This window comes from Notamacropus eugenii, chromosome 3 (assembly GCF_028372415.1).
Source record: "Notamacropus eugenii isolate mMacEug1 chromosome 3, mMacEug1.pri_v2, whole genome shotgun sequence".
Lineage (NCBI taxonomy): Eukaryota > Metazoa > Chordata > Mammalia > Diprotodontia > Macropodidae > Notamacropus > Notamacropus eugenii.
In genome coordinates, this window is record NC_092874.1 from 476,550,521 (window position 1) to 476,575,897 (window position 25,377).

At 37.7% G+C, this 25,377-nt stretch overlaps 1 protein-coding gene across 2 annotated transcripts in view; it reads right to left on the minus strand.

The window, feature by feature from the left end:
- CACNA2D3 (calcium voltage-gated channel auxiliary subunit alpha2delta 3) overlaps positions 1-25,377 on the minus strand; it is a 1,103,218-nt gene that overhangs the window by 34,284 nt on the left and 1,043,557 nt on the right. For both annotated transcript variants that reach the window (XM_072599035.1, XM_072599036.1), the window contains exon 34: positions 15,946-16,057. In XM_072599035.1, the coding sequence (XP_072455136.1) occupies positions 15,946-16,057 (112 nt within the window). The remainder of the gene's footprint in view (positions 1-15,945; positions 16,058-25,377) is intronic.

Genomic DNA, 25,377 nt, shown 5'->3' on the forward strand with positions numbered 1-25,377 from the left:
ATTTCCTTGCAATGACCAAACTCTTGTGGCAGGATCTGGGATTTCACAATCAAGAACTCCAAAGTAAGGTAGAGGTGTCTTTGCAGGAATTCTTGATTCTTCCAGATTGACCTCAATGTGGCCTATTATTTTTGCTTGTTCTCAGGATGCTCTTTCTGCCACTTCCCTAACAGATCTAGGATTCAAGGATCTTGACAGACCATAACCCAAGCCTGCTCAAACAGATGGGATTCACGAGGGATAAATAACATTGTAACATTTGGGTTCTGGACCAGAACTTCCTATACCTTTGGTTCAGTTCAGTTTGGTTTCCTTCACATTATTTCAGAATGATAGAAGCCCTAGACACACCTGGAGCAAGGATTCCTGCCGTTGGGCAGATCTTCATTTGAGAAGAAATTGGGGACAGGGGAGGAATGAGGGGTGAGCTAAAACTTCTTACAAATCAGCACTGTGGCTTGTGCCTCTCCCTTCCCCCAAAACAACACCAACAAAGGTGATGAGATCTTGGGCAATAGCATATTATTATTAATATTAAGGCAAGCAGAAAGAGGTGGAAGGATGTCAGTACTCAACCTGGGACAGATCAGCACTGGAATATTTTGCTCAGTTCTGCCTGATGCATCAAAGAGAGAGAGCATGCATAGGAAGAGAACCAGAATGGTGAAGATCCTTCAGTTCATGGTCCATGAGAATTAGAAGGAACTAGGCTTAGTCTTCGAAGGAAGACAAGAAAGCTTAGGAGGAAGGGAAGATAGGAGGATGGTGTTGTTCAGTTATTTTTCAGTCATGTCTCACTCTTTGTGACCCCTTTTGGGGTATTCTTGGTAAAGATACTGGAGAGCTTTGCCATTCCCTTGTCCAGCTCATTTTACAGATGAGGGAACAGAGGTGAACAGGGTATTAAGTTACTTTCCCAGGGTTACACAGCTAGGAAGTGTCTGAGGCATGATTTGAACTCAGGAATTCCTGACTCCTGGCTGATACCTAGCTACCCTGCATAGAATGATAGGACTTCTGAGTATTTGAAGCTGTGCTCTACGGAGAAAGGGATTTAATGTGCTCTATTTCACCTCAGAGGTTAGAGCCAGGAATAGTGGTAGGGAGAAGTTGGGGCAGGGGGGGGAGACTTGATATTAAGAAAACAAAATAAATTTCCTAATCACTAGAGCTGTCCAAAAATAGTAGAGGCTATCTCTGAAGGTGGTGGTCAACTATGAGGAAGGTCCCTTCTAACTCTAAGCTTAATTCAAGGCTTCTATGATGTTCTTTTTAAAAAAAAATTATTGTCTTATTCTGATTCTGGCTTGCCTTCCATTCCTTCTGGTTTCAGTAGTGGATGAACTTGCTTTCCCAGCAAGCACCAGATTTTGAATCTGGAAGTCCTGGGTTCAAATCTTGATTCACATGCTTAAAAGTTATGTGGTCATTGTCAGACATCTCCAGCTCTCTCGGCTTTGGTTTTCTCATAGTTGAAATGAGACTAATAATGGCTCCTTTCACACACAGTTGTTGCGAGGATTAAAAGAGATCGTATATGGAAAATGTTTTCCGAGCCTTAATCCCTGTATAAATCCTAGTTCTCAACCCTGGTCAGGTTCAATGGTTTCTGCGGGGAGTCATGCAAGCCACCACCTAAGCACAGCCAAGCTTTGGAGAAAAGCTCCCCATGTTCTGCGCTTGCCAATTGCACTGGGCTGGAGAGACTTTAGCTGGGAAGGCTAATTCCAACATATCCTAAGGAAACTCTCCGCAGTGTGACTGATATGTTCCTGGAGCTGAGTGGAGTGGAAGACCCATGTGAAAAGAAGTCAGACTAAAACATCAGGTAAGTGAGTTCTTAAAATGTTTGTTGCGTTTCTTCTTCTTCTTCCATGAATTACTAAGGTAATTATCTTAATTCTCCACTTCATATTGCATGTAGAGACACAACCTACAAACATCTTAAGCCATACCCTAAAGACTCATCCAATGGGGTGATTCTTTGGTGTTTCTTCTCCAGTCAGCCCAGTAGTCTTCTAGTTATTACATCCAAGGTGATGGGTTCTCTTAATTGTCTTTTAAAACCTTCTTCCAGTCCTCCTAACTAGAGATTTGTTTAATTCTCATGCCCTTAATAATGGAGAAGGGATGGAAAGGAAGATGAGGAGACCAGTCTGGCAGTCCCTTTAATCAGTAGCATTAGTAAAATCCATTTGGAAGCCCTCTCTTAACCAAAATCTGGGTCTCTGTTCCTAATACTGTTTGACTTTAATAGACCCTGGGCATCTGATCCAGTTTTAATCAGGGTTCATTAATCTAAACAATTGTTCACAGTTGCTTTAATTTTACTGATTAGTGGTGACTGTAGCCAAGTTCACACATCCAAAAGGCTTTTTGAAGACTTTATGAGCCTGGGTAATGCCATTTTAATACGGCTTCCTTGGAAAATGAAAGAATTCATTTGGCTCCTGAGAAGAGACCTCGTTGAGAATGAATTTCTAAGTTCAACACAAAAGGCTAATAGTCTTAAAATGGAATGGAAAGCACAAAATTTCAGATTCCCATAATGGGAGCATTGGGAAGGAGTTCAGTGGATGCTCCTCAGTCATTTATTAGCTAGACCAGTCACTGAACCTGTCTCAGTCTTGGTTTGCTCAAATGATCATAAGTAATGGCACCTACCTTATAGGGCTGATGTGATAATTAAATGAGATACGACAGAAAACACACGTTGTAAATCCTTAAGTAACATATACATTGCAGCTATTATCATCATCTTCACTAGTCCAGTCTATAGTTGAAAGGAATCCCCACTACAACTGCCAGAGAAGTGGTCAGCAGAAATGAAAATCTTCTGAGGACTTCCCAATGTGAAGGCTGAGAAGCCCTGAGGGCAGCTATGGAAGAAGTACAAATGATCTGAAAACACATGTGTGCCAAAGATTGTGCCAGGTGGCATGACAAATGTCTCTAGTCTTGAGGCCACAAAATTAAAATCATGCTTACGACCTAGAGTTTTAGTTGTGTTTAAAATAAAGCAACATCTACTGCTTTAGAGATAGATGAAATCTGATTAGAATCTAACCCCTCTGAGCTTCAGAGCTTCATAAAATGGAGATAACGTTAACTACTTTAGATGATCATTGTGAGCATCACCTAGGGTATCTTTAAAATTCTTTAAAAAAATTTAAATTGCTATATTTGGACACCAAATTAGGGACTAGTGTGGCAATTTCAAGTTTGTAGCACAAATTTACCTTAGTGCTTGACATATAAATGTCACTATTATTATTGCTATTTCAGTGACACAGTACTATTCCCTCCATCAATGCAGGAAGGTATTGCTTTGCCTTAAGGGTCTAAAAGAGATTCCTGCAGCACTGAAAGAGGAATGAACCTTCTGGGTCATATAACCAGGATACGCCCAATGCAGGACTTGAACCTAGTTCTTGTTGACTTTGGGCTCTTTGGCTTGAGTTTGGTGTGCATATAAATTTACAGAGACAGATATTCCTCTCCAAACAATACATAATTGACCCCTAGCATTAGTAAGCCTTGCACTGGAACGATATTACAACATAGATTAGCCTTTGTCATAATTATTTTTCATAATTAAATATTTTGCTACATAGTATTTCAGATGCTTTCAATTCTACTGACTTTTCCCCTAAGGTTGGAGTAGGGTGTAGTTTTGCTTAGTTAGCTTTGGTTGGAATAGATTTGAAACCTTATTTTTAAGGGAGAGAGCAGCTTAACCCAACTGGCAGAGTACTGGACTTTGAGTCAGGAAGACCTGGGTTCAAATACTGTATTTGACACTTACTAACAGCTTTGAGACCCCAAGTTACCTATCCTATCTGAGGCTGAGTAGCCTCTTCAGCAAAAGGCAGAGACAAGATTTATAATCCTTACCTTATACAGTAGTTGTAAGGCTCAAATACGCACATCTATAAAGGACTTGGCAAGCTTCAGTGTACTCTATAAATGCTAATAATTATTATTGCCATTTTGATCTCTCTTTTTAAACCAACCATGTGCAGTATGACTAGAGGTTATATCTTCTTTAGTCTGAATAAACAGCACATCTCAGACACCCCCTTTGGGCTATTTTTCAAACATGGATAAAATGCTGGTGTGGTTAATAGGACATCAATTCATTTCAATCATTCCTGAACTGCTTGTAGTTTTTAGGACATCACACATTTTCTCAATCGATGGCTAATAGATTAATGGCCCAACCATGATCATATGGGGCCCATACATTTCTTTGACTTTCTGAAGTTCCCAAAAGGTCTGGAGGAGCATGTGCACTCCAGGAAAGAACCTTGTCTACTATCACTATAACCAAATGCTTCCCTTCAGGTTTCCTCCTAAATGATAAACAGATTTCTCTTATCAAACAAATAAAGGACCCATAGAATGGAGGGTTCCATCAACAGCTGCATAGCATTTTCCTGAAGAGCTAAGCTTCTTAAGCTATTTATTGTATGTCAGACCCCTCTGGAAGTCTGGGGAAGCCTATGGTAGTCTTCTCCAAAGAATGTGGTTAAATGTATAAGATAAAATACATAGGATTACAACCTCTATTTTTTTTTTTTGTCCAGAGAGCAGAATGAGGAAGCAATGGGGAAGGGAGGCACAAAGAAGCCAATTTAGGTTTAATGTCAAGAAGAAACAAAAAAAAAAATCTCTCTATTCAACATGGAGTGATCTGTTGGAGAGGTGCTTGTTTCCCCTTCTCAGGATGTGCTCAAGCAGAGACTTGACCTGCATTCAGCAGATGTCTTCTCAATGACTACTAAGGTTCCACCAATTTTGCCATTCCATAGTTCCCTCTCCTTTGGACAAATTCTATACCTCTCTAATCTTTAGTCCAAAGCATGCACACACTCATGCATATAGAGAGAAATGTCTTTCATTTGTCTGAATCAGGTCAGTTGACATGATATTTAAATGGAGGATGTTGCCAAATCCCAGCTCCTTCACCTCCTGCTATATGGTCTTAGACTAGTCCTATCTCTGATCAGAGCTTCAATTTCATTATCTACAAAATGAAAGGGAGGAGACAGGTGACTTCTAAGGTCCTCTGCAATATTAAATCTAGTATTCTATGATTTGTGCATTGGGAAAATTCTTATAGCTCACAGGCTGGTCACAAGGAAAACACTTTGCAAACCATTAGGTATTAGTGCATGGGCTCCTAACCTTTTTGATATCATGGACCCCTTTGGAACTCTGGGTAAGCCTATGTATTCCTTCTCTGAAAAATATTTTAGGAGCAGAAAATGAAACAAAAGATTACAAAGGTAGCCAGTTGTATTGAAATGCAGTTATCAATCTAGATACACATATATATATATATATATATATATATGTATATATATATATATACATATATATATATATATATACATATATATATATATATATATATATATTAAAAGTTCATGGAAACCAGATTAAGAAACCCAGGTTTAAATGGATTATTATCAGGCTAAAAGGAATAAAAATGATTCTGCTCCATAAATTAGGCCTTACAGAAAAAAAAATGTAGCCAGCATATGGTCATCTACCATTTAGGCTAACTTCAGAATTGCCAGTGCTAAAAAGACAGGACTGGAATAACCAGGAGTTCAAGAAATCCCTAGTTTTGGGAGTGGGCAATTTTCATTAAGGGTAGGGGCAGGGACAGGGGCAAATTGCCAATGTGAATAGAAACCTTTGTGATAGCCATGGAATTTATTTGTGGAAAGTACAGGTTCAATGTATGAAGTGATGGGATCAGAATGTCTGGATTCAGGGTCTCTTAATGATGTTCTGATCTCAGAGTCTTGTACAAGTCTGCCCTTTGGCACAGAGAATGCCCTCTTAGAGCTAGAGCCAATCACTTGAATGGTATCTGATTACATCTTACACCATGACCTGTTTCCATTTCTCCTGGGGATGGAGGGCAGGGAGAAACCCACCCAGAGAGCCATGCTCTTCTACTGATTAATGCTCTCTTCTGAGTTCCCTTCAAGCAAATGGCTCTAGGGGTGTGGCACAGGAGTGTTAAACCACAGTCAGGTCTTCTTGGCTAACTCCTAAGAGGCATTCAATGGAGAGATGAATGTGAAGGAGAAGACAAATTCCAAGTCACAAAGAGAAATTGCGCACTAAGAAAGGAATTTCCTTCTTAAACATACAAAATGTCCTTTGAAAAAGGGGGCTGTATCCAGAATTTTTATGTATATATTAAATGTGCAATATTTCATGCAGCATTTCTCCTTTGATCCTTGGAGTTTCTTTAATATATCAGAAGGATTTAAAAAAAGTATTCATACATATATGTAAATGCTTTCCAACCTAAACAAATGGAGGGCAAGTCAGAGAGTTCACGAACACAAATCTATGGGACTTTGGCAACAGCCTAAGCCAGATCAGGTGCGGTATCAAGGCAAGACAACTGAAAAATCGAGGCCACTCTCTGTGAGTGGAGAGGTTGGAGACATGGCCCCTGTAGCCATCAAGATGGGGGTGAAAAAACTGAGTCACAGAAATGTGCTTCTCTCAGGTTAATTGTGTGGATACCTTTCTGCACTCCTCTATTTAACATGCAAGTAAGCATTGTCTAAAAATACTATTGGGGCCTGGTGTCCTCTTCCCCTAAAGCATGGAAGAGGAGAGACCCACTCTCTGGACTGCCTAGGCAAGTGTAAATTCATTTTAAATCCTATCTCCCACACATAAAAAAGAAAAAAGAAAGAAAACAACAACAACAACAAAAACATATAAATGGAAAACTGTTTGTGAGACTAATTCATGTCAGGTGGAGGCTTGTCGAATGAGGCTGCCCGGGTTACCTTGCCCTCTCATTTTGTATCATGGGGCCAGTAAGTAAAAACAGTAATTTGCAACATTTCCTGCTCAGAGTCTTTCCAACAACTGTTTATCAAAGGGGAGAGACACCATCACCTCCCTGGCTTCCCATTTTGGCTGGATCTTCAAGGCTGTAATCAGTATTGCTTAGGGAAAAAGGAAAAAAAAATGTTTTCCCTGGAGTGGCAGGAAGAGAATTAAGTCAATGTTAAAGTGAGGTTCTTCTTAGTGTACATCAGAAAAGTCAGATCTATGGGGTGGTGTGGTCTGCCATGTCTTAGGAAGGATAGTCTTCCCTGGTAGGCCAAGCCAAGGGTTTTGTTTCTAGCAATCTTAAGGTCTTTGCATTCCATTTCTTCTCTTATGGATATATGTTAATACTTTAGCATGAAATGTTGTTGTGCTTGTCCTTCATTCTCGAAGAGGACTATGACATCAAGATGATGACATGACTTGCAGTTGACTTTGATTTGAGTGAGGGAGGACTTTGCAAGGTCACCAACCTCACTTTCTTCTCATGAACCATGTGGGTCCAGTGGCCTGATATTTATCAGGACAACTGGAGATGGCCCAGGATGCAATGTGAGACCCTGGCTCTTTCAGGCTAAGGTCTTATCACATTCTCACTTTGAGTGAGATACACCCTTTCAGTGAATAGGCTTCTTCAAGTTACTCAAGTGATGACCCCTTTAATAAAAAAAAAAAAAATCAAACTAATTGAAACTAGAATGCAAGAGAAAGTCAGAGGTAAATGGAAGTTTGGCTCATAGATTTTTCCTGAAGAAGAGTAAGCAGTGGGCCTGGGCCTGCTCCAGGCAAGTCGTCTTTTAATTTAAATTAGATGTTAGAACAAAATGAAACACTACTAGGTCACTCAGCAGTTAACAAAAGGAGCTTTACTTAGCCCTGACAGCATATTCAGCTAGGATACCACAGCACTTAGATGGGGCAGATGTAGTCCCCTCACTTGAAAATATGGGTCTGGTAGCAGCTCAGGGTCTGGTGACTTTCAGGTCAAAATATCATAGAAATGGAAGAAGGCACCCCTTTCTATATGCCTATTCTCTTCTAAGCACCCCACCCCCATTTACATATATATATGCCTCTGTGTGTGTGTGTGTGTGTGTGACATATGTTTCTTGATTTTTGTTATTGACCCATCTGGCAATTTGATAAAGTCTATGAACACCTTCTAAGAATCCTGTTTTCAAATGTAGAAAATAAAATATGGAGATATCCAAAGGAAAGCAAATATATTGAAATATAGTAGTTAAATCTATATCTATCTCTACCACTGTCTATGTTTATGTCTTTATCCCTATCTCTATTTCAATATTTCTCTGTCTCTATCCATATATATATATATATTCTATCATATGTATATATATATTATATCATATGTGTGTGTGTATATATATATATATAAAGCTCAGGAATCTCTAGTTAATAATTATTTTTGTAGAGTTAAGGAAAAAGTACACCCATGGTAATATCATTTTAAAAAATGAATACTTCATCTTTAAAATCTCTTGACAAATTATTTGGAAGACTCTTTCCATCTTTAAGCATTTGTAGGATTCTCAATTTTGAGATAGAAGGGGCTTTAGGGGACAAATCCTACCTCAGTGTAAAGCCAAGGCTACTGACTTGGAGTGTAAGTCATTTACCCAGGGTCAAACAGCTGGTATGTTTCTGAGGTAGTATCCCACCCCAGATCTTTCCAACTCCAAATCCAGGATTCTACTCATTACAGTCCATTGCCTCTAGTTCTTACCTGTGAATGTTAGAGACATTTTATTTAAGACTGGGGTAGCGGGACATAGAAAGAGTTCATACAAATGATGGCAGAGGACCCAAAAGATGATCACAGACCAGACCTAGATTTCCCCTGACCTCCCCCCAAGTATCTGCATTGTAGAGCACATAGTGACAGAAACCATTTAGCTTTGGGTGATCCACAGTTATGCATTTTACCGCCCAGCATGGCAAAATACTGGGATTAATCTATGCCAAGGAAACCCATGGGAAAAACCAAGAAGCTTAGGCATCATCTAACCAAGAAAGCATTTTGTCTGCCTTTCATGTGGAAAGTTGATTTGTTCACAAGTAAACAAGCAATACATATAATGAGCAAATGATCATTTCATAGGAAGCTGAATGGGGTATTGACTTCCCCAGCCCAAGTGAGATCAGCATAGTGTTTTGGCAACACTTTCCAGAATAGGAAATACAAAATAATTTCAGCAAATCTTTATATGTTTCCAAATTAAGTGATCTAAAATTTGCTATATTTTGCCACCTGGAAATTAAATCATGCCCAATGTTAATATATTCCTGCTGGCAAAACCTGGATGTGTTAAGCCAAGCCTGTAGAGATTCACAAATGTATGAGCATATTCCTGGAGCCAAATCACAAATTTACACTGAATCAATTATTCAAATAGGCCTAGAAATGAGAGTTCACTAAATGACAGCTTTTCACAGGGATATATATATATATATATATAATTCCTTACCACTGGACTTTTGTTGGAACTTGGTTTCATGAGGCTAAGATTCATCAAATCACAGTATCCCTGACTTAGAAGGAGCTTCAGTGATCCACATGTGAAAGAGAATCTTATGTGTGGCTTGGATTCAAGACCTCCAAAGAGGAGAAACCCACTGCCTCTGAAACAGCCCTTTCCACTTTGGGATAACTCTGTTAGCCAGACTTTTCCAACACCAACCCTAATTTTGCCTCTTTGCAACTTCCTATCATTTGCTCCAATGCCTGTCCTCTGGAGTCAAGCAAAAGTTTAATCCCTTTTCCATGTGGCAACCGTTTCAGTACCTGAAGATAGATATCAAACCTATCCTATCTACCCCCACCTTTATTTTTTATCAAGGCTAAATATCCACCTAAATGCCATGCCTATTCTAATGAATGAACAGTTTCACCTCTTGGCTCACATCTATAGAATAACAGGAATATAGAGGACAGTTGGTCAACTTAGTCTTTGGGGGCCCATCACTCACCAAGTCATTGCTAAGGGCTGGCCATTTAAAAACAAATTTTCCCTACCTATATTTGGACTTGTGGCCCTCGAATCATGTCACCTGAAGCACAATCCCAACAGCCTCTAGAACTGCAATTGATCTGATGAGATCACTAAGAACAGAATTCCAATATTCCCTAGAAACACTGCATCCCTGGATGTACTGATTTTTAGGCCAGTTATGCTAAATTATTCTTTTATTTAATCAACTACTATTTAATAAGCTCCTAAGCACTATGCAAATTACACACGCACACATAGCTTCTGTCCTCAAGGAGCTTACAATCTAAGGAGAAGAAGGGCATGTACATTCTAGCACATAAATCTGGGGATTCCCCTTTCAGATCAAATTCATAACAATGAGAGTCTCAGTGTAGTCTCATGGTTTGAGAATCTGGCTTTTGATGTTGCATCTCCAGCACCTAGAACAGTGCCTCGTGGAAGAAGAGAGTTAATACATGCTTGATGGACTGAGTTATTGAAAGAAGAGCAAAACATTCTTCAAAGGGAACGTATGCGACCATGCTCTTTGAAGGGCATTAGAATTATCACCTTAATGAAAAGCCAGGCATGTGGTATTGATAGGGATAACCTACAAAGGGCTTTATGTTCTGTCAAACATACGTATGTTTCATGCAATGGAAAGAGAATGTGAGCAAAGCATGTTGGGTGAAAGTCCTGAGGAAGATTTATGGGAAGCCATGGAAAGAGCCACACAGTATGAAAGGGCAGAGATGGGCTGGGATCTGCTTTGCTGGAGGGAGCCCCCATATCAATGAGATCACATATCCATCCAAGAATCCAAGTATAATGATAAGTTATAGATGACACTACAACCCCAATATACATTTTCCATCTGAATGATGACCTTGCTGGTTTGTGACATTTGACAGGAATTGGAAACGCTAACCCAGCACTGCCACTGAAAAGAGTACATATATTTAAATTTAATTAATCATATTGGTAATGACTCTCTCTAGGACTGTGACAGTTTCAGCTTCCAAAGAACCTTTATGGCCTCCCCTTAAAGCAAGGGAAGGAAATGGAGATGGGGATAAACTTACTGGAAAATATTAAAACATTTCATTTTTGAAGATATCCAATTTTGTTAACTTGTTGACAGTCACAAATGCCCAGAAAATATGGGTTGAGTTGTTTTTGATTGCCGTTTGAATAACAGATTAATTTAATAATCATTGGGATATTGGATGACAAAAATTATTGGTTGGGCTAGCCAAACCGCCAACCCTAATGACATTCTTATGTTAATTCTTATTTTCTTTTAGGCTCCCGCATTCTTAATAAACCTTATATTTTCAAAAATCATTTTTAAACATTGCAAATTATCCCTATATAGTATAGCATATGTGCCTAGGCTACAGACAGAAAGCTACGTACTCTTTAAGCAGAGGGATTTGCAAGTTTCCACTGAAGGCCATTGAGTCACCCATGCAATAGAGTTTCCATCTACAAAGAGCCAAAGATAATGAAAAGAAGACTTTGAAGAGAGAGACAGAAGCAGTGAAACTTCAAAGGACTTTGGCAACTAAAGAGGTCTTTGCTGTTCAGTATAAGACTACCTTCAATAGTTTCCTGGACTGGAACAATATATTTAGACTTGAGAGTAGTTTGAAATCTTATAAGTGATGGGCATATTGCTAATGACAGTCCAAGAGTAAATTGTAGCATGAAGCATGTTCCCATGGGGATCCTTCAACAGTTCTTGGAGCTTTTTGCATCTTGGTTTTGCCATTGCTTGTGGAGAAAAATAATGGGTGCCTTGAGACCAGTTTGTAATGTACAGAGAACTTTTTTTTGTTCCATTGTGGGTCTCTGGATGTTTTTTCTATGAAAAAGATCTTAGTGCATAATTTCTGAAATACTATAATTTTCACCAAACTCAGTTTCCAAGTCACTGAAGGCTTATGTTATTTTTGAATGCTATTGCCTCTGACCTGAAGTTACCTAAAAAAGCTGGTGGAAATCTGCAATTGTCTCTGAGATAATGTCCCATTAGATCTCATTATTTCCAAAGGGGGAAATCTTCCTGGACCAAAGAGATGTCAACAACATGTCTAGTTTTGGCTTTCTGGTCTCCATCAGACTTTTCAGTCATAGTGGTAAAACAATATTGGTTCTGATTTGGGGTAATTGAAAAGGCAAGAAGGCCATAATAAAATAATATTATTTTTATACTTCCATAGTATATTTATTCCAACATAGAAAAGCTCTTAAATTATGTAAAACTATATGGTTGTAACTTGCCTTGGAAACAGTTAGATGGTATTATTCTCGTTTTATAAGCTCAAAATGGTAAGTCATCTTCCAGAAGGCAGGGTGAGGATCCCAGAATCTCAGAATTCCAGAGACAGAAGGAGCCTCTGCAGTCATCTGGCCCAGGCTATATCTGACCAAGAAATCTTCATGCAGCATCCCTGACAAGTGATCATCCAGTCATTGCTTGGAAACCTTTAACGATTTGAAGAGACTTGCTGCCTTCCAGATCAGTCTGTTACACATTGAGATTGTTCTAATTCTTAATTTGTTTGCCTTATGTTGAACTGACCTGCTTCTCTGTAAGATTCTGCCCAATGCTCAGCATTCTGTCCTCAGGGATTAGACAACAAATCTGATCCCTCTTCTATCATGCTTCCTCCCACGGCTTTCCAGGCTAAACATTTCCATTTCCTTCAATTCGTCTTTGTATGACACGACTGCTCATACCCTCAATATCGAAATGCTAAACACAAGTTATTATCCCAGTTTTTTTCCTTCAGATGAACTCATTCTTATTCATGTCTTTCCTAAAATGTGGCTCCCAGAATGGAACACAACATTTCAGATGTGATCTGACCAGATTGGAGCACTATGACTACTTAGTTCTGGACATTACCTCTCAATAAAAGACAAAGTAGACTTCACTGGGCCAAGATAGTATCAGTTTTGTTTTCTTTCCTGTTTTTAGAAAGTACTTAAATGGTTATTATATTGAATTTAATTCAATATTTCAATGTCGCACAATTCATTAACTTGGAGTTTGTAGTCCACTGACACTGTAAGATCTTTTTCTCGTGAATCATGACTGCCTAGCCAGACATTGTTCAGAAGTCTAAGACACAGCATAGATCTACTCTCTTGGCCTTTATCTTTTCCTTGTGTTTTACTTTATTTAGTCCAATGTATTTCTAGAAACTACAGTTCAGATGCCCACTTTTGATATAATTTATATTTTTCACTTGAGACAAGATCTATCCACTCAAGTGGATCATGGAAACTGTAAAATTGCAATTGACTATAAGTTGCTTGACAACAGAGACAGTTTTTCATTTTTGTTTTTCTATTTACAACAGCTAGCATAATACCTAGTATGCAGGAGTCTCTTAGGAACTCAAATACTCTAATGAGTCTGCGATCTTATCTCTTTAGGCTCTTCCTTCAACAATAAAGATTATTATTCATCACTACTTGGCCATTCCATGAGACTCATATACACATTCTCTGAAAAATTCATCACAGGAAGTCCACCACTAAAGACCTTCGCATTTCATCTAATTTCTTTCCTCCAGTTCTTCTCTATAGATCCTTATTGTCTTTGCAATGCATTCAACTCATACCTCTCTGTGCCCTCTATATGAAACTCATCTTTAATTCTTTGGGGGAAGTGATGCTCTACTTGTCATTAAAATAATGGAACTCTAATAAAATATTTCTAATCAAAAGATTGACATTTGAATTTATAGGAAGTTTGGGGTTAGAAAACATACTTTGTTATATCCCAAAAGTAACTCAGTCCATTCTCCTCCCTTTTAAATCTGGACTCAATCCAATGTCCATCTGTAATGAATAACTCACATATTCATACTTTTGGAAAAGTTCTATAAAGTGTCCATCTACATGCATTTTGAAACCTGTGCATTAATCATCTATTTTTCTTTTCCTACGCAGATAGTCAGGATTCCTTTGCATGATTACAGAACCCTTGCAGAAGAATGCTTTACTGCATACACTGGGATGGGTACAATCACCAAGATATTACCCACCAACAGGGACATCTGAAAGACCTCATCCTCTTCAAGAAATCACTTGTACACTGGCACTCTGTGCAAGATCCCTTTATTGCAGAGACTCTCAGTAAGTGAGCAGAAGCTGGATTTTAGCTAACCAACACTCAGTACATGTTTGTTTGATCAAATTGGTTTAGAAATCAGAATTGCTACTTGGCCTAGGATGAAACTGTCCTTTATTAATGGGCTCAGCTTTTCAATCACCAGTCAAGTAGGAGGAGAATTAATTCTATCTCAGAAACTCACAGTGTCAAGGAGACCAGGAATCACAAGACACAGAGTTACCTAAGGAGCCCCTGATGGCTGACTCTTTCTTTCCATCTTCCTCTACTATGTATTCTGTAGAAGCAAGGTGATAGAAATCATCTCAGCTTACTATTGAGCCAAGTCACATTTGTAAAAGATTTTTTAAGAGGGCACATAAGCTTTTAAAACACATAATATGCTTACATGATAAAATGATAAAAGCTTTCCTACTATTCAATTAGACTGGGATTAAATTCAATTCAGAAAAGTTAGCTTCAAAATTATTTATATAAAAGCACTTTTCAAACCCTGAATTACTTTACAAATATATTATAATTATTAAAGAAAATCATCATTATCATCACTGACATGTATTATATTGATGTAATATAATTTATTACTTACAGTATAAATTATGTTACGTACTATGTTGCTTGTATTATATGTAGGTATTATCTCATGTAATTTTCATGATGACTGTAAGAGGTAAGGACAATTAGTATCTCATACAGAAGAGAAAACTGAGTCTCAGAGAGCTTGGGACACACAGCTAGCACATTTTGAGGAAAAATTTGAAGTCAGGTCCTCCTTCCAAGTTCAATGCTCTATGCACTGTGGTGTTACTAGTGACCTCCAGAGTCTAAAGGCGTGTTAGGACTTATGTTGTCCAATATGCATACTTTACAGATGAACAAACTAAAGCCCAGAGTGATTCAGTGATTAACCGATGTCACACAGCTGGTAAATTGTAGATCCAGAATCTGAACCCAGGACACTTGACTCCATATTCATCATTCTCTCTATTGCAACTAAATTGAACAAACTTTCATCAAGTTGCTATTCTGTGAGAGGTGAGAGGCAGGGAACATAATGGCCAGTAAGCCAGAGTTGGAGCCAGAAAGAATGCAGAACAAGCCCTGCTTCTGATTCTTACTAGGTGTGTGAACATGGGCAAATCAGGTCTCCTTTCTGTGCCCTGGGCTGCCTTCAAAGATGATCAATTACAGACAAGGAGAGAGTCTGCATCAGTGAGGGGTTTGCCATATTGGTAGTCTTCTGGAGTAAGGAAAGCACAGGTTCAGTCCACCTTCCCCTCATCCCCCTATCCCTCCAACCTACTCCTGGGTCACAAGGCAATAGGATTTCTGCTGGGCCCTGGGAATAAAACCACAAAAAGAAAAGCTAGTCCAGATTCTGAAGGTATGTATATCTGACTCACATTTTGCTTTTGATTACTGGCCCCATCTGTGCCTTAACCATAAATCACTCTCTTCTAAATCAGGGCTTCTTGAACATCTTTACCATTAATATTTTGACAGCAGTTTGGTGATGTCTATGGACCCCTCAGAATACTGTTTTTAAATCCATAAAATAAAATATAGAGGATTAGAGAGGAACTTTTTTTTTAATTCATGGACTTCAGAATAAGACTCTTTTCTCCAAATCCTGACTGACAGCTGAAAAATCTGGAAATGCCCATGTTATTGGAGAATTCTTCACTCTCCCCATCAGCCCCCTTTGCACCTAAAACCCTCAGGCTGTTTGAGTGATGTCTTCATACATCACAGCATATAACAGGTTTGTTTTTTATGTCATCAAAATTTTAAGTGATTACCGCAACAAAATGCCTCCCCCAGGTCTAGTTTATATACTTCCCCAAACCAGATGGTGGACAGAGTGGACAATTCCATCTAGAACCTTTTGTGAGGATGTGATGCATGCCAATAATTCCCTTGATTGTTTAAAGGAGGGCTTACTTAGAACAGTCTTCACACACAATGTTGCCTGTAGTCTCCTTGATGGTGCGCTCTGAGACGAAGGCTGGATATTCCGTATCACAGGGTTCCAGGGTCTGCTTCAGTCTTTGGGCTATGGACATAGGAAAAAATAATATGAGGATCCAAAAGAGATGATATGACCAACTTTAGCACCACATGGACATGAAGGCTGTGCAATATGTACCATCCTATGAGTCTCCCCTGAAGGCACATGAGTCTTTATTTTCGTATTAGTCAAGGACTTTGTCAAGGAACTCTGTAAATTGTTATTTCATTGGATGCTAGATGGACATCATCGTCTATGAAAACATGACTACAGTGTTGGAAAAATGACAGTATCAAACCTTGAATAAGCAATATATTTTCTTGATGACAGACGTAAACCAGCCCCATGTTATTCATTGTCCTGAATTACATATTATTCTTTACATGGATGGGATTAGCTAGCTCTCCATGCTCATTCCATCCATGTTTGTGAACACCTATTGTGTGTAAGGAACTTGTAACTATGAATTTACTCATGTATTTACAGATTAATTCAGTTGAATATCATTCCCTTTCATAGTTTCAAATGAGATGCTATATTGTTAAGGTGAGAAACAGCGGGAGGCAGGAAAGGCAACTGGACCTTCAGTTTGAACTGAGTTGGAAACTTGATTCTGACCATCACTCTCTGGGTGTTGAAGAGAAGTCATTTAAGTTCTCTGAGACTCAGGCAATCATCAGGTTGCAGTCTATGGAGAGCCAACATTGGAGCCCAAAAGAGATAGTCCAAAGCATGGCTCTGACACATATTTAATTATGACCCTTGTCAAGCATTCAAAGTGTTGGTGCCCCAGGCAATTTTCAGGGACTATAAGCTTCAGAGAAGTTATCTATCATCACTGGTCCAGGGAAATGCCTTAGTAGGGGTTCCCCTTACAAATGAAACCATAGATCTGGGGCAAACCAAATCACTATGTGATACCTCCTTCCATAGAGGAGTTTGGAGGAAAGTTTGTAAATATCTAGGATGATGTATTTGTAAATGACTCTCATCTTTCTTATCACTACCTTCTTTTTTGTCATGTTTGATCCAGAGTCTTGATTTCAATGATATAAGGATCTTCTGCCATGGAAAATAATTTGTTAAATGTTTAATAAGCATCATTAATATTTTCTCCTTAATTTTCTTTTTAAAAAATATTTTTTCTCCAGCTAGAGGTAAAAACAATTTTAAAACTAATTTTTAAAACTTTGAACTCCAAATTTTCTCCCTCACTCTCCATCCTACCCTTCATTAAGAAGGCAAGAAGTTTGATACAGGTTATACATATGTAGTCACATAAAACATATTCATAATAGGCATGATGTGAAAGAAAACATGGACAAAAAAAACTCAAGAAAAATGATGAAAGTTTAAAAAGAAGATGTGCTTCAATCTGTATAATATGTATTCAGGCACCATTGGTTCTTTCTCTGGGGATGGGTTGCATTTTTCCTCATAAGTCCTTCAGAGTTGTCTTGGATTATTTTATTGATAATAGCTAAGTCATCCACTGGTGACTGTCTTATAATAATGTTGTCATTTTTTACACATTACATTTCACTTTGCATCAGTTCATGCAGTTCTTTCCAGGTCTCTCTGAGAATGTCCTAATCATCATTTCTTGTAGTACTTAGTATTCCATAATAATAATAATAGTAGTAGTAGTAGTAGTAGTAGTATTCCATCTTAATCACATACCAAAACTTGTTTAGTCATTCCCCCATGGATGGGCATCCCCTCAATTTCTAATTCTTTGCCCCCAGAAATGAGCTGTTATAATATTTTTGCACATATGGGTCTTTTCCCTTTTTAAAATCTCTTTTAGTAGCAGATTTTAATAGATTTAGCAGTGGTATTTGTTAAGTGAAAGGATCTGCATGGTTTTACAGCCCTTTAAACATAATTTCAAATTGCTCTATACAATGGTTGGATCAATTCACAATTTCACCAATAGTGCATTAATGTCTCATTTTTTCCCCACATCCCTTCCAACATTTGTCTTTTAACTTTTCTGCCCTCTTAGCTAATTTTATAGGTATGAGGTAGTACTTCAGAACTGTATTAATTTGCATTTCTCCAATGAAATAAGTATTTCATTGAGCTGGAGTAATTTTTAATATGACTATAGATAGCTTTGATTGCTTCACTTGAAAACTGGTTGTATCTTTTGATTTAATTGGGGACTGCCTTTTATTTTTATAAATTTGACTCAGTTCTCTATATGGTTGATAAATGATGCCTTTTTGAGAGAAACTTGCTTCAATTTTTGTTCACAGTAACTTTTGCTAATTGTATTTCTCTCCATCCTATGTCCCTATTTATTCTATTCTCTCTCTCCTTCACCCTGTCCCTCTTCAAAAGTGTTTGCTTCTGACTCTCCCTCCCTCAAATGCCCTCCCTTCTATCACCTCCCTCCTCTTATCTCCTTCCCTTCCTATTTTCCTGTAGGATAAGATAGATTTCTATACCCAGATGAATGTGTACATGGTTCTTTTTCTGAGCCAATTTTGGAGAGTAAAGTTTACTCAGTCCTTCTCACCTCCTTTCTCTTTCCATCCACTGTAAAAGCTTTATTTTGCATTTTTTTTGTGAAGTAATTTATCCCATTCTAACTCTCCCTTTCTCTTTCTCCCAGTACATTCCTTTCTCACTATTTTGTTTTATATTTTTTAGATATCATCCTTTCATATTCAACTCACCCTTGGACCTTCTATGTATATATACTGCTTCTAACTACCCTAATAATGAGAACGTACTTATGAGCTACAAATATGATCTTCCCATGTAGGAAGGTAAACAGTTTAGCCTTATCAAGTCCTTTATTACTTCTCTTTCCTGTTTATCTTTTTATGCTTATCTTAAGTCTTGTATTTAAAAGTGAAATTTTCTATTCAGTTCTGCTCTTTTCATCAAGAGTGCTTGAATGTCCTCAATCTCATTGAACACTCATCTCCCCCTGAAATATTATGTTCAGTTTTGCTGGGTAGGTATCTCTTGGTTGTAACCTTAGCTCCTTGCCCACTAGAATATTATACTCCAAGCCCTCTGATTCTCTAAATGTAGAAGCTATTAAATCTTGTGTTATTCTTATTGGCTCCACCATACTTGAACTTTTTTTTTTCCTTCTGGCTGCTTCCAATATTTTCTCCTTGAGCTGGGAAATCTGGAATTTGACTATAATATTTGAGGTAGTTTTTGTTTTGAGATCTCTTTCAGGACATGATTGATAGATTCTTTCCATTTCTGTTTTACTGTCTGGTTCTTGAATATTAGGGGAAGTTTTCTTTGATCATTACTTGAAAGATAATGTTTAGGTTCTTATTCTGATTGTGGCTATCAAGTATATCTTTCTCTGGGGATGGGTTGGTGGAATTGTGAATTGATCCAACCATTGTATAGAGCAATTTGAAATCATGTTTAAAGGGCTGTAAAATCATGCAGATCCTTTCACTTAACAAATACCACTGCTAAATCTATTAAAATCTGCTACTAAAAGAGATTTTAAAAGGGAAAAAAACCTATATGTGCAAGATAATTTTTAAATTATCTCTCCTGGATCTATTTTACAGATCAGTTGAGCTATTTCATATTCTCTTTCATTTTGTTTCATTCTTTTTGTTCTGTTTTATTGTTTCTTGATTTCCCATAAAGTCATTAGCTTCCACTAGCTCTATTGTAATTTTTAAGGAATGATTTTCTTCCATGAGCTTTCATATTTTCTTTTCCATTTTGCCAATTCTCCTTTTAAGGCATCTTTCTCATTGGCTTCTTGGTCTTCTTTTGCTATTTGGTTTAGTCTATTTTTTAAGATTTTATTTTCTTCTTTAGCAAACTATTAACACATTTTCCATGTTTTCCTTGCATCACTCTCACTTCTCTTCCAAATTTTTCCTCTACCTTTCTTAGTTTATTTTCAAAATCCTTTTTGAGTTCTTTCATTCTTCTTGGAGGCTTTGAATGTGGGAGCTTTGATTTTGTTGTCTTCTTCTGGATTTGTGTTTTGCTCTTCCTTACCACCATAGTAAATGTCTATAGTCAGAGTTGTGTTTTCTTTCTTTGCTCATTTTACCAGTCTATTACTAGACTTCTAACTGCTTATTAAAATAGAGCTGTGATTTCAGTGTGCATGACACAATGTCACAAACTTCACAGGTTTTGTGCAGCTATTTTTAGAGATGTTTACAGGGACCTGTAAGTTTTCAATTTTTCCAAGGTAGTATGATCTAAAGAGAGGTGCTCTATTCTGTGAGCTACCACAAGCAGTCTTTTGTGCCTTCACACTGTGATGAGGGTCAACCCTCCACTGTGGCTGCAAGCTCTAATGGGCTAGTACACCTACTCACCCTGGAACTGATGACCATGACTGTGACCTGGATCTAAGTATGGGTGAAGCAAGGGAATCCTGCTTCAGTGCTAAAAAAAAACACCCCTGAGAGTGATGCGAGAACGTCATGAAAAATGAGTCAACTGTTTGCTAAAGAAGACCCAAAAAATGCTGAAGAAAATGACACTTTAAAAATAGACTAACTCAAATGGCAAAAAAGATCCAAAAAGCCAATGAGGAGAAGAATGCCCTAAAAAGCATAATCAGTCAGATGGAAAAAGAGATCAAAAATCTCACTGAAGAAAATAATTCCTTAAAGATTAGAATGGAGCATATGGAAGCTGTTTGATGAAAAGTCAAGTAATTATAAAATTATTATAATAAAATATATTACAATAAAATTATAAAACAAAACCAAAATAATGAAAAAAATAGCAGACAGTGTGAAATATCTCACTGAAAAAACAACTGAATTGGAAAATAGATCCAGGAGAAACAATTTAAAAATTATGGGACTACCTGAAAGCCATGATCAAAAAAAAAAGAACCTAGACATCATCTTTAAAGAAATTATGAAAGAAAACTGCCCTGATATTCTAGAACTGGAGGGTAAAATAAATATTGAAAGAATCCAATGATCACTTCCTGAAAGAGATCCCAAAATAAAAACTCCTTGGAATATGGTAGCCAAATTCCAGAGTTCCCAGGTCAAGGAGAAAATATTGCAAGCATCCAGAAGGAAACAATTTGAATATTGTGGAAATGTGATCAGGACAACACAAGATCTAGCAGCTTCTACATTAAGGAATCAAAGGTCTTGGAATATGATATTCCAGAAGTCAAAGGAGCTATGATCAAAACCAAAAATCACCTGCCCAGCAAAACTGAGTACAATATTTCAGGGAAAAAATTGTCATTCAATGAAATAGAGGACTTTCAAGCATTCTTGATGAAAAAACCAGAGCAGAATAGAAAATGTGACTTTCAAACACAAGAATCAAGAGAAGCATGAAAAGGTGAACAGGAAAGAGAAATCATGAGGGGCGTTCTAAAGTTGAACTGTTTATGTTCCTCCATGGAAAGTTAATATTTGTACTCTTGAGAGTTTTCTCAGTATTTGGGCAATCTGAGGGAGAGAGAGGGCACAGGGTGAGTTGAATAGGAAGGAATGATATCTAAAAAAAATAAGATTAAGGGGTGAGAGAGGAATATATTGGGAGGAGAAAGGGAGAAATGAAATGGGGCAGGTTATCTCATAAAAGAGGCAAGAAAAAGCTTTTTCAATGGAGAGGAAAGGGCGGGAGGTGAGAGGGAAAAAGTGAAGCTTGCTCTCATCACATTTGGCTTCAGGAGGGAATAACATGCACACTCAATTTGGTAAATCTATCTTACACTACAGGAAAGCAGGGGAGGAGGGGATAAGTGGGGTGCAGGGGATGATAAAAGGGAGGGAAAATAGGTAGAGAGGGGGGAGTTAAAAGTAAATATTTTTGGGGAGAGACAGAGCCAAAAGAGAGAATAGAAGAAATGGGGGGCAGGATCAGATGGAGGGACATACAGTTAGTCTTTCACAACATGACTTTTACGGAGGTCTTTTTCATAACTACATATGTATAACCTATATTGAATGGCTTGCTTTCTCAGTGAGAATGGGTGGGGAGGGAGGAAGGGAGAGAATTTGCAACTCAAAGTTTTAAAAACAAGTGTTAAAAATTGTTTTCACATGCAACCGGGAAATAAGATATACAGATAATTGTGTATAGAAATCTTTCTTGCCCTACAAGAAAATAGAGGAGATTGGCATAAGGAAAGGGAGGAATATGAGAGAAAGGAGGGTAGAACTGGGGAAAGGGTAATCAGAATACACAGTGTCTTGGGGTAGGGGAGCAGAGAGAATGGGAGAAAATTTGGTACTCAAAATCTTGTGTAAATGAATGTTGAAAACTAAAAATGAATAAATAAATTAAAAAAAATTTCTGACCAGTTGTTTGACCCCCTTACCACCTATGGGATGTTTCTGTCACTCCCAAGGCCTGCTCCTGCTTTCCTGAGGCTAGAGCTATATTGGCTTATGTTGGACTGTGCTCTACTTTCACCCAGGTGTGACAGTTCCTTCCTGCTGACCTTTGAAGTTGTCTTTGGAGTCTGTGGGCTGAGTGGTCTGGAAACTACCATTACTATCAGTGATGCAATTCACCCAGATGTCGGTTCCAGGTTTGCTGGATCCAGATGTGATGGCAAGGCCTGCACTGGACTGCACTCTGCTCTCACCCTGGTGCGACAGATCTTTCCTACCATCCTTCCAAGTTGTCTTGGACTGTGGATTTGTTTTGCTCCATCTTTTTGTGGAATCTGTTACTCTAGAATTGGTTTAGAGCCATTTTTAGAGGTATTTGAAGGTTTGCAGGGGAGAGCTCAGGAAAATCCCTTCTTTTACTCTGCTATCTAGGAAAATCCTTCTTTCTAAGACAGATAGATATCTCCTTTAAAACACAGAGTCTTAAACTGATTAATAGCAAAGAGAAATTAGAAGCCTTGCCTAGGATCACATCCCCAAACTCCTAAATTCCCCACTATATCTACTCTGTCATGTATGTTGTTTTCTTTTAAATTGTATTCTACTGATGTAGTGTGAGATGAGCAAAACCAAGAGAACATTGTAAAAAAGGAGCAATGATGAAGGCATAAGAATGCTGATCAGTGTGATGACTGACCATGATTTCAGAGGACCAATGATGGAATATGCTCATTATCTCCTGACAGAGAAGTGTTGGACTCAGTATGAAGCAGGAGATATGCAATTTGTAATCTGTCATTCTAAAATATTAAATCTTTACTTTATGTTTTATTTCCAACCCTGAAAAATCTCTATTACCAGCATTCAATAAGAAAAGGCCATTCTAGAGCCTAAAATAATAATGGTGAGTCCCTTTTAATTTTTCAGCTCAACACTTGGGATCTTCTCCCACATACCAAAGCAGTAACTAAACTGAACATTCATATAAAAAAGAGGCTAAAGATGACATTGGAACAGTTAAACAAAGATAGTCAGCTATTGCTTTAAGCATCCAATATGGTATCTTCTGTCATGGACGCTAAAACTCTTAGAGAGAAAATTATTCGAAAGTCAAGTTGAGAAAATAATTGGAAAACTAGATGGTCGCATGAATTATGAAGAGTATGCAGAAGATGTCTCCTTTACTTTTGCTCAGGGTTTTCCTGTCTTTTTATTATGACAGATAAAGTATTTCAGATAAAGTCATCCAAAGCAGAATTTATGGCATGGGATTTAAATATACACCTATATGTAATATTTACATATTTACATACAAAGCTATGTGCTTTGCCAAAGGCATTCATAGATATCCAGCACAGAGTTTAAATGGAAGGACTCTCTATAGGTGGTGGCTGCTCCTGTTTATAGAAGCCATTTTACTGAATGGGTTTGATCCTACATGACAAGATTTTGGTGAGTTTCATAGTTTGTTAACTATCTGTATAGGTAAAACTTAGTGGATGAAGAATGCACATTGTTATAAGCCATCACATGCTTGTCATATTGAGTTATTCCATTATCACAAACATTCATCCACATGTACATGCATGCATACATATATATATATGTGTGTGTATTGTGTGTAAATACTCCATAGCACATTATATAAACTGACTATCATGTAAGAAATTCAATAAATATAACATCAAATTTATATAACATTTGTAAAAGAGATGGGCTGGTCATGGAAAGAGGGAGAAGCATAATACTTTTAGCATTTAGTGTCTCTTCTTTGAGGTCAAATCTACTTATCATAATTTCATGGCAATAATTTTACATTATTTGTTGTTGTATAACTTCCTCTCCTATTAGGAAGACTCCCAATAACTACAAATAGCATTGGGTAATTTTGCTGAATTAATTTTCCTCCTCTTTTTATCCTTTATTTAAAAAAGTGCTCTCTCAAAAGTTAGGGAGAAGGGATCCGGTCTGAAAAAGAAGTGTAAAAACAGAAGATGCCAATCAATATTTTTAAATTTTAAAAGGAAACAATTTTTGCAATAAATAGAGTCAATCCTCTAACTTTTTAGGGATCTTCTGCTGAGAATGTACAGACAAGAATTCTGCTCAGTGAGACCAGGACATTGAATGGGATCATACCCATGTTAGAAATGTTCACATTGCAGAAATCAAGAGGAAATAGGAGTAGTGAGAAAAATGTTTGAGGTAAATAATCAGGATGCTTTAATGGGGATTATTTGAGACAGTTAGAACAAAGGCTTGAGGGGAAGTACATATGGAACTTCCCTCAGAATCTGAAAGAGATGTTTCTTTCTTGGATTCATATATATTAGAGTGATCCTGAGCAAGTCACTTAAACTCTGAGTTTAAGAGTGTGAATAACACTTCATGACAATATGTAGCAGGGCAGGTGCCAACCTTCACTGACATAAGGGAGTTTCCCTTGTGTCTTCATACAATGAAGCAACCACTAAGTTTGAACCCCCAAAAATGAGTAAATAAAATGAGAAAGGCTTGATTTTCCATTGCTTTTCTGTTAATCGGATGCAATGTGTAAAATTTAACCAGTTGGCCACATTATAATTATGCAAGAAAATGATATTTTTCACCAGTCACAATGAGATTCTGTCTCCATCTATCATTTCTACTAATCAGCCAAATGAAAAAAGAAAAGCAAACTCACAAATAACAAGTTTCATTCTAAACAAACAAAAAATATCCAGTGACCTTTGATTTCACTGGGGTTAATGGTACATTTCCTACTTATTTAACAGAAGATTGCAAATCCTTAGCCCTATTGCACATAGGTTTCAAACATGGAAGTAAATTTAGAAGGACACCATGAAGTCCAGTCCCCTCATTTCCACATGCAGTTACTAAGGACTAGAGAACAGAAGAGACCTGCCCAAGGTAATACAGGTAACAATTGTGAAATCAAATCTTTACTATTCAGAGCCAGGGTCTTTTCTACCATATGCTTATTTCAGAAATCTGGCACTCTTTGGATACTCTAGGGTGGGTGAGTGGTCTTTTCATACCTAA